Source organism: Papio anubis, chromosome 2, assembly GCF_008728515.1.
Source record: "Papio anubis isolate 15944 chromosome 2, Panubis1.0, whole genome shotgun sequence".
Lineage (NCBI taxonomy): Eukaryota > Metazoa > Chordata > Mammalia > Primates > Cercopithecidae > Papio > Papio anubis.
The window spans coordinates 74,079,457-74,090,323 of NC_044977.1; the positions used below are offsets into that span (position 1 = coordinate 74,079,457).

The 10,867-nt window shown below is 42.3% G+C and overlaps 1 protein-coding gene across 8 annotated transcripts in view; it reads right to left on the minus strand.

Moving 5' to 3' along the window:
* The window catches only part of SLC25A26 (solute carrier family 25 member 26), a 163,787-nt gene extending 153,392 nt beyond the window's left edge, over window positions 1-10,395 (minus strand). For 5 of the 8 annotated variants that reach the window (XR_002520351.2, XR_002520350.2, XR_002520352.2 and 2 more), the window contains exon 1: window positions 10,015-10,356. Coding sequence is in view for 3 of the 8 variants with exons in the window: in XM_021934253.2 (XP_021789945.1) it covers window positions 10,015-10,047 (33 nt within the window). In the remaining 5 variants the exon portion in view is untranslated. Of the gene's footprint in view, window positions 1-542; window positions 1,140-10,014 lie in introns of those variants that run through there. The other 3 variants (XR_002520353.2, XM_021934257.2, XM_021934254.2) reach the window with 3 other exon arrangements.
* Between the last annotated feature and the right edge of the window lie 472 nt (window positions 10,396-10,867).

Consider the following 10,867-nt stretch of genomic DNA (forward strand, 5'->3'; position numbering starts at 1 on the left):
TCCTTCTTTTTTTTTTTTTTTTAGACAGAGTTTCGCGCTTGTTTTCCAGGCTGGAGTGCAATGGCACGATCTTGGCTTACTGCAACCTCCACCTCCCAGGTTCAAGCAATTCTCCTGCCTCAGCCTCCTGAGTAGCTGGGATTACAGGCATGAGCCACCACGCCCGGCTAGTTTTTTGTATTTTTAGTAGAGACGCGTTTTCTCCATGTTGGTCAGGCCGGTCTCAAACTCCCAACCTCAGGTGATCTGCCCGCCTTGTCCTCCCAAAGTGTTGGGATTACAGGCATAATCCACCACGCCCGGCCTAAAATTCCCTTCTAATCCTTGTCTCCTGCCTGTTGCAGCCAGTAGACCACCATCACCTCCACCTCAATACATACACACATGCACACACATGCCCCTGACAAAATCCTCTTGGTTCTTAAGCTGCAACCCAAAGCCACATTCCTCATAAAGCCTTTCCCAATTTTCCAGTCAGAATTAAATGCTATGTCCTTGACTCTAGCATACAACGTTGTTTATATTTCGCTTTTGGTACTAACCATGATGTCTGACATGAAGATCCTTCAGAGTAGAAACCAAATCAGTCAGTCACCTCTGTCTTCCTAAATATCTAACCCAGTGTCTCTTACGTAGCAGGGTTACTAAAACAGAAACGTGGGATGATGAGATAACACTTTGTAAAAAGATGAAATGTTCAGAAAAAATCTTGCAGTCAAGCACTGCTCGGTGGTCCCTGTTCTGGTCTGCCACCGCACCTGTGACAACCAAAAGCCAGGGTTAGCTACTAGCTGCTATTCTTCCCAGCATTCCCCAGCCGCCCTGACCACTTTGTAGAATATTCAGGGGGACTTCTCCAGAAACCTTTGCTTACTATTACCTCCTAATGGAAAGAACTGTGATTGCTCAGTTTTGTTTTGTTTTGTTTTAGTGAGAGTATTCTCAAGAATACAATAATAATGGTTCCAGAATCTGACTTGATTATTCTTCCATTTCTCCAGGAATTATTTCAAATTAAGTACTGCCTAAGAACACAGCTTTGGCATCAACGAGATATAACTTCATTTTCAACTTGGTCTTTGTATTAGTCTGCTCTCACACAGCTATGAAGAAATACCCGAGACTGGCCAGGCGCGGTGGCTCAAGCCTGTAATCCCAGCACTTTGGGAGGCCGAGATGGGCGGATCACGAGGTCAGGAGATCAAGACCATCCTGGCTAACACGGTGAAACCCCCGTCTCTACTAAAAAATACAAAAAACTAGCCGGGCGAGGTGGCGGGCGCCTGTATTCCCAGCTACTCAGGAGGCTGCGGCAGGAGAATGGCGTAAACCCGGGAGGCGGAGCTTGCAGTGAGCTGAGATCCGGCCACCGCATTTCAGCCTGGGCGACAGAGCGAGACTCCGTCTCAAAAAAAAAAAAAAAAAAAAAAAAAAGAAATACCCGAGACTGGGTCATGTATAAAGAAAAGAGTGTTTAGTTGACTAACAGCTCCGCATTGCTGGGGAGACCTCAGAAAACTTACAATCATGCCAGAAAGCAAAGGAGAAGCAGGCACCTTCTTCACAGGGCAGCAGGACACAGTGACTGAAAGAGGGGAAATGCCAGATACTTATAAAACCATCAGATCTCATGAGACTCACTCAACATCATGGGGGAAATCGTCCCATGATCCAATTACCTCCACCTTTGGTCTCGTCCTTGACACATGGGGATTATGGGGATTACAATTCAAGATGAAATTTTGGGTGGGGACACAGCCAAACCATATCAAGTCTTCTTAGTAGAACTATTTAACTTCTCCAAGCCTGTGTTTCTTGACACATGAAACAGGGAAAAGAGTACCTACACTTCACAGTTTTTGAGAATTAAATAAATGAGAACTAAACACAATTAGATGAACCTGTTATACGGTTAGCAAAATGCCTGGCCCTTAATCAAATATCAATAAACAGGAACTATTATTTTTAGAATTATGTTACTATAAACATCCTTCAAAGCTTGCTGTTACCAATACTGACATGCAAATACTAAAAACCATGCAAAAGCCTAGAGTACTTTACCAAAGACTGAAGATGACATTCCTATATTCAACTCAACTGACAAATTCATATATTAAAATCTGTAAATCCAAATTTTCACTAGCAATAATGAATTAAAAGCTCTTTTCAAATTCTGCTCTCTGGACAAGAATCCCCAGTGAACTGACTCAACAGAAACCAAATCATGCAATGCATGACAGGAACATTCAGCATCAACTTCAAAAACTTAAGAGAAATACTAGTGTTCAAATTGCTTTATGATTCTTGTATTCAAACTTATATGTTAATTTTTTAAGTAAACTATAAAATTGTACCTATATGACCTCAGCTATGAAAAAGTTGCATACACACTTTTAAAGTGCTCAGTAAACAGTTAAGTTTTACCAGCAAGTGGAATTACATAATTAAGTTTTGTATAGCATCTGCCCCCTACTAGACTCTAAATCCATGAAGGTGGGGGACCATATTTTTGAGGAATTCAACTCCAAATAACAGAGCAAAGGCCAACAAATGTATCTGGTTAGGCGTGTAAAAGCTGCCTTGTGGGGGGTGAGATAATTGTGGGTGAAACTTTTATCTTTCCTTTATTTGGAATTTAATTAACGTTACTCAAATTTTGTATTACAAAAGATTTAATATTTAAAGCAACTTTCAACATGTAGTAGTAAGGTTTGGAAGTGGTAACAAAAGCACATTAACAAGTCACTTACAGCTAAGTTATCAAATACTAAAACTTCCCAAGTATGTCTTTCTTAAACAGGAAGAAAAATGAGAAAAAAAAGGTAGTCCCATCTCTGGGTACTAGAGATGCACAAAAAAATGCCTCCATCACAGCGGTGGTTCTCAACTGTGGTCCTTGCATATTGGTGGTCTCCAAGCAGTGCTTTGCATGCTCCACAGGCTGAGCAAAATTTGGAATATACTTGTGTTTAGATAATTTCTTGCTCAACACAAAAGCAAGTAAAAAGGGAAGACTTGCTCACTCTGACATAAATGCCAAAAAGAAACAAGTCACACAAGTCCTGAGAAAGAGAAGCATAATTCTCAATTTCTTATAAATTTGGAGATAATCTTTACTTCAAAGATACCCTTTACTACAAATTGAAAACTAGGAGGCCACTATCCAGAAAAGATATGAGGCAAAACAAGAACAACAAAAAAACACAGAAAACCTCTTTTAATAGTATACCCAATACTTCATTCATATTACCTTTCTTCACTCCACCCAAGAACCCCTCCCATCATAACCCATATTGTTCTCAAGTCTCCTACTGCCTGCCAGTGGTTCTCAGCAGAAGTGTAGGTCCAGTGAGAAGACACCCAAGTATTATGAAAAAGTTCCCCAGATGACAGCCAAAAATCATCTCACTAAAAACAGGAAAAAGAAAAAAAAAAAAAAAAAAAAAACACTACAAGTGGTCCTCACTTTGCATGGTACCTACATACATTAATTTCAGCTACCATGATTTACTTAAATAACATGAATCTCCCAACAAACCAGGGCAAATTTCAGTTACCACAGCATATTAACTATGAGTAACTGGATAAAGTGTAAATGTTACCACTTGTTCAGTCTACAAATCACAATGCAATTAACAGAAGTCACTGCATATTACTCAGTTCATGCACAGACAGCAAAGTAAATAGTTGTGTTACCTCATCTCCTAGTAATAAATGTACAGGGCATTTTATAAAAATAGATAGAAAATTGATGAACAAAGATGAAAATGCAAAAACAAAATGCAAAGTGGTAACACAAAGTTAAATGAAAATCAAACATAAATAGTGTTACAGAAGAAACAGCTGGCCATGGAAATACTCACACTGCTGTCATTAATCTAGATAAGTAACTAGAAAAAATAAGTGAGAGCAAACTTAACATAAATGAGGAAAGTAGTTGCAATGAAAAGGATGAAAATGTCCCAGAGTAAGTTATGCCAGCAAGTCTTCACAATAAAGGAACTCACAACATGGAAAGCACAAAAAATAAAATGTTAGAAGTTGATCCGAACTGAGAAAGCAGTATGACAACTTGCCAAGGCATAAAAAGATGCTTCATCTGTAATACATAATGAGAACACAAGCAAATGTTCAAACTACTATTGATAAGGTTTTGTCCAAAAAATTAAGTTATTAATGTTTCTAATGTTTTTAATTACAGTGTACTAAGTAAATATCAGCTTTGCAACTTTTCCCCTATATATTTACAACCAAAGCGTTTTTAATGTTTTGACAAAAATTCTTAGGGTCAGCCAGGTGTGGTGGCTCATACCTGTGAAACCTCTCTCTACAAGAAACCTCTGCCTACAAAAAAAAAAAAAGTTCTAAAAATTATAACAACAACATGGGCTGAGCTCAGTGGCTCATGCCTGTAATCCTAGCACTTTGATGCCGAGCCAGGAGGATTGCTTGAGGCCAGTAGTTCAAGATCAAATCGGGTAACATGGCAAGACCTTGTCTCTACAAAAAAAGAAACTTTTTAATTAAAAAAATTAGCCAGGTGTGGTTGGTGCATGTCTCTAGTCCCACCTACTCAGGAGGCTGAGGTGAGAGGATCACTTTAGCTGAGACAGCGCCACTGCACTCCAGCCTGGGCAACAGAGCAAGACCTTATCACAAAAAAAAAAAAAAAGAACACATATGAAATGGTTTGGCTCTGGGTCCCCACCCAAATCTCATCTTGAATTGTAGCTCCCATAATTCCCACATGTTGTGGGAGGGACCTGGTGGGAGGTAACTGAATCATGGTGGCAGGTCTTTCCCATTCTGTTCTGGTGATAGCGAATAAGTCTCACAAGAACTGATGATCTCATAAAGGGGAGTTACCCTGCACATGCTCTCATCTGAAGCCATGTAAGACATGACTTTGCTCCTCCCTTGCCTTCTAGATTGTGAGGCCCCTCCACCAGCCATGTGGAACTGGAAGTCCATTAAACCTCTTCCCTTTATAAATTACCCAGTCTTGGGTATGTCTTTATCAGCACTGTGAGAACAGACTAATACAGTAAACTGGTACCCAGACTAGGATGCTACTATAAACATACCTGAAAATGTGGGAGTGACTCTGGAATGGGTAAAAGGCAGGGTCTGGGACAGTTTGGAGGGCTCAGAAGACAGGAAGATGTGGGAAAGTTTGGCACTTCCTAGAAAATTGAACGGCTTTGACCAAAATGCTGATAGTGATATGGACAATAAAATCCAGGCTAAGGTGGGCTCTGATGGAGATGAGGAACTTGTTGGTAACTGGAGTAAAGGTCACTCTTGCTATGCAAAGAGACTGGCAGCATTTTGCTCCACCCTAGAGATTTGTGAAACTTTGAACTTGAGAGAGATGATTTAGGGTATCTGACAGAAGAAATTTCTAAGTGGCAAAGCATCCTAGACGTGACAGAGCATAAAAGTTTGGAAAATTTGCAGCCTGATGAAGTGGTAAAAAAAGAAAAACCCATTTTCTGGAGAAAAATTCAAGATGGCTGCAGAAATTTGCATAAATAACCAGGAGCCAAATGTTAATTGACAAGATAATGGGGAAAATGTCTTCAGGGCATGTCAGAGACCTTCATGGCAGCCCCTCCCATCACAGGCTCGGAGGCCTAGGAGGGAAAAAATGGTTTCCTGGGCTGGGTCCAGGGCCCTCCTGCTATGTGCAGCCTCAGGACTTGATGCCCTGTGTCCCAGCCATGGCTAGAAAGGGCCAAGGTAGAGCTCAGGTCATGGCTTTGAAGGATGCAAGCCCCAAGCCTTGACAGCTTCCACGTGGTATTGGTACTGTGGGTGTGCAGAAGACAAGAACTGAAGTTTGGGAACCTCTGCCTAGATTTCAGATGATGTATGGAAACGTCAGGATGTCCAGGCAGAGGTGTGCTGCAGGGGCAGGGCTCTCCTGGAAAACCTCTACTGGGGCAGTGTGGAAGGGAAATGTGGCTGTCCCAATAGGGGAGTCCCCACCAGGACATCACCTGGTGGAGCTGTGAGAAGAGGGCCACTGTCCTCCAGACCCCAGAATGGTAGATCCACCGACAGCTTGCACCCTGTGCCTGGAAAAGCCACAGACACTGAATGCCAGCCCATGAAAGCAGCCAGGAGGGGAGCTGTACCCTGCAAAGCCACAGGGGCAGAGCTGCCCAAAACCATGGGAACCCACCTCTTGTATCAGCATGACCTGGATGTAAGACATGGAGTCAAAGGAGATCATTTCAGAGCTTTAAGATTTGACTGCCCTGTTGAATATCAGACTTGCATGGGGCCTGCAGCCCCATCATTCTGGCCCATCTCTCCCATTTGCAATAGGTGTATTTACTCAATACCTGTAACCCCACTGTATCTAGAAAGTAATAAACTTGCTTTTGATTTTACAGGCTCATAGGCAGAAGGGACTTGCCTTGTCTCAGATGAGACTTTGGACTATGGACTTTTGAGTTAATGCTAAAATGAGTTAAGACTTTGGGGACTGTTGAGAAGGCATGATTGGTTTTGAAATGTGAGGACATGAGATTCAGGAGAGACCAGGGGTGGAATGATATGGTTTGGCTCTGTGTCCCCACCCAAATCTCATCTTGAATTGTAACTCTTATAATTCCCATGTGTTGTGGGAGGGATCTGGTGGGAGGTAACTGAATCATGGGGGTGTGTCTTTCCCATGCTATTCTGGTGATAGTGAATAAGTCTCACAAGATCTCATTGTTTTATAAAAGGGAGTTCCCCTGCACATGTTCTCCTGTCTGCCACCAGGGAAGATGTGACTTTGCTCTTCCTTTGCCTTCCACACCATTATGAGGCCTCCCCAGCCACGTGGAACTGTGAGTCAATTAAGACTCTTTCCTTTATAAATTACCCAGTCTTTGGTATGTCTTTGTTAGCAGCAGTAGAACAGACTTACACAATGTAATCCTACCACCAAAAATACTTAAGTGTTATTTTGGGGTATTTCAATCTGGCTTTTTTTCCCCATGAATGGAATAGGTTTTAACATAGCTTTAACTAGGCACAAGCAAATGTACATATATGCAATATTTTCCTCTTAATTTTATCTCATAAGCATTTTCTATGTAATTATAGTACATTCTCTTCACAAGCACTATTTTTTACGGCTGCAGACTAGTCCAAGAAACGGGTTTCCCATTGTTTGCCTAATTCTTCCCCTCTGTCCCATGTTTTAGTAGCTTCTGTCTTTACTGAGTTAAATGTTATTAATATAAATAGCTTTAGGTTGCTAATACTTAGCTCCAGTTGCTTTCCTAAAAGTATACACTGATCAATGTACTATTTGAGGATTTTGTTTCTGGATAGCCCACTCTGTGCTCCAAATGAAAACATCCCAGAGGCTCACTACTTATTCAGTCCTCTTCATGAAGCTTTAGGAAGGGAGCATTTCAATGTCTGCTACTTGCCAGGCTCTGCTGTGCATGTGTAATGTTATCTCATTTAATTCTTCAAATCCAAGTTTCAACACTTCAGCAATCATCTCGGCTTTTCATTCATTCAAAGTAGTACTGAGTGCTTATATAGTGCCAGGTACTGGTAACACAGTAGTAAGCAAAACCAAACTCCCTCAGGAGTGTTCACCCTGTCTCAAAGGCACTCCAAGACATTAAAAAGTAGCCACTCCATTTCTGTACTACTCTGATAACAAAACATTTCAATAGCTTCCATTACACTTCAGAAGAAATCCAAATTATTTTTCCTAGCCCACAAAGCCCCACTTCAGCTGGCTTTGCCTATCCCACCCATACCATCCCCTGCCACGTTATCCTTACCCATTAGGCCTCACCACTTGAATACGCTAAGCTCTTTCCACTTCAGCCATTCCCCATGACTGAACCTCCCACTCTGATCATCAAAAATTCAAGCCCCTTCCCATCTTTTAGGTCTTAGCCGAAATGTCACCTCTTCATGGCTTTCCTTGGTCACTCCATCTAAGAGGTTCACCAATATTTCCCTACTCTGTCACATCTTCAGTTCATTTCTTTCCATAGCACTTATTCACTGCAACTGTTTTGTTGGCCTTTCTTCCCTACTTGAAATGGGGTTATCTGCCACTGTATCCACAAAGCCTACCACAATACCCAGTGGGCAGAATACATGGAAATTCAACCATGTGCTGAATGAATAAAATGTTTTTCCTTTACCTGGAATGATATCTAGTTTCTTGAAACTTCCACCTATTGATCCTAATTTTACTCTCTATAAATACATTGGGAAAAAAGTATACTGCATGTGTATCATACTTTGTAATTAAGTATATACTAAATCCATTATTTTGTTAACTGCAGCACTCACCTGTGTTTTAGCAATTGCAAACTTTGCTGACTTGAGAGTATCAAGAAGCAGATAAGGGCACGACTCCCAAGTGACATCACCTGGGTTAGAATATGAGCTCCAATACTTATACACACGAAATGGATCTCACTTGTGTGATTTTGAACTACTTATCTAACCGCTTGGTATCCCAGTTTCCTCATTTGGAAAATTAGGATAAGACTTCAATTATTGTGAGAATTAAATGGGATAATGTATGTAAAGCGCTTACCCCAGTTCCTGGTACAGGAATGTTAGCTGACAAACTACTACTACTGTCTCACCAGCTAGACAGGAAAGCTCCTTAAAAGCGGTAACATTGGCCGGACGCGGTGGCTCACGCCTGTAATCCCAGCACTTTGGGAGGCCAAGGCGGATGGATCACGAGGTCAGGAGATCGAGACTAGCCTGGCTAACACGGTGAAACCCCCACCTCCACTAAAAACACAAAAAATTAGCCGGGTTTGGTGGCGGGCACCTGTAGTCCCAGCTACTCGAGAGGCTGAGGCAGGAGAATGGCCTGAACCCGGGAGGTGGAGCTTGCAGTGAGTCGAGATGGCGCCACTGCACCCCAGCCTGGGCGAAGAGTGAGACTCCGTTTCAAAAAAAAAAAAAAAAAGGCGGTAATATTATTCTTTATATTTCTAAGACCTACCTTATACAAGTTTCAACAAATCTAGATTTAAAGCTATCATCCTACAAGTCTGGCTAAGACATCCCTACTTCCATATATTCCCCTAACACGCTGAACCTAGCCCACCTGTTATTTATCCCAACAGTCATTTTACTATTTTGTCTCCAACACCTGACCCTTAGGAGCAGGTATATCTTGTTCACCATGCTATCCTCAACACCTGCAACACCAAAATTTGATAATTCAGTGAATAAATCACTGTGGGCCTCCATTTTCCCTATGAAAATCATTTTTAAAATCATTTATTGTCTGTCACTGCCCATTCCACACAATGAAAACGTAGGCAGCCAAACTCTGTCTTGTGAACTGCTGTATCTAATATGCCCTACTGGAGGCTCCAAAATATTTGGTAAAGGTGTTTTTTTTTTTTTTTTTTTGGTTTGTTTTTGTTTTTTTCTGTTAAGGCATGTTGATGCTTGTAGTTTTCTGCTACGGAATTAAATGCTAACCCTGTCTATTGACTCCGCAGCGTTACTGATGAGCTAGCTATGTGTGCTCATCAATATTTCTCCAAAGCCTAGGCAGAAATAGCAGATTATGTATTGAATGAACAGATGGACATGTTATTTTCTAAGACTGAAAAGAGATGCAGCACAATAAGGCAGTATCGAATACAAGGGCTTTGAGCGACTTGAGTAAGGTTTTTGTTGTTGTGTTACAGTTCTTTAATTCCCAAAAGAGTAGTTAACAGTGTATAATAGAAGCTCTTTTTTCTTTTAAGTAAATGAGTGTGCAAAAGACAACGAGTCAAGTACCCCTTCCTTCCCCCACCTGTCTCTTACGACCTGGCAGTGCAGACACAGCCTTGATACCAGGCCCGCCAGTGGCCTGGGAGCCCCGCGCTCCTTCTCAGACCTGGCTACCAGTAACCCGAGGACAGTCCAGCGCGCAAAACCGGAAGACAGCCAATGCTGAGAACCCCCACCGGCTCCAATGCCGGACGCCGGCACTCTGAGCGACCCACCCCACCGCCCCGCACTCACCACCAGCGATGCCATGAACCCCGGCCGGTCCATGGTCGCTCAGACCTCGTCAAGGCTACAATCCAAGCCGGAGCAAAGGCGGATCACGTCCTCGCGCGGTGGGCGTCGCCATCTTTGAGGCGGGCCTATCGTGCACTTCCGGGACCACGTGACGTAGAACCACAACAACTGCACGTGCAACGCCCAAGACCCGGGCCAAGAGGAGGGCCAGAGAGGAGGGGCGGGGCCTCGGGGAGTGTTGTCGAGCTAAGTCTCGGCAATTCTCTCACCTCTGTTTCCTGCGGCAGCGTTGTGTGCAGCTAGACGGAGGAACTCTCGCGAGCAAAAGATCCTCGGCTGGGATCCAGGAGAGAGCAGCCGTAGAATGAGGCCGGGGTGATTCTGAACTGTAAACCCAAAAGAGGCGTGGCTATGGCGGAGGGAGGAGTCGTGAGGGGCGGTACTAACCTCTGGAGGCGCGATTGGGATCCTAATCGGATATTTCATTTTGGTTTATCTCTTAGTTTTGTCAACAAATTTTATCTGAGTTTATATTAAATTAACTCATTATCAGAAGATTATTAAATAAAGATACAGAAAAATACTTAAAAAGTTTCCTGACCGGAGCTAAAAATTAGCATCCTCCATTTCTCTTTACAGGCAATTATTGTACTTAAAATTATTAGTTTGTTCAGTTATTTACCTGTTCATGTTTTTCGCTGTTGTACTCATGTGTACACCTCAAAGCACACGTTATTAAGTACTTAATAAAATTTCTTGGAGTGAACCTGTCTTTATTAAACAAATACCTTGTAAACTTCTGTGTATATTAAGGGCCAACTACATCAGACGTGGTGCTAAGTGATTGACAGAC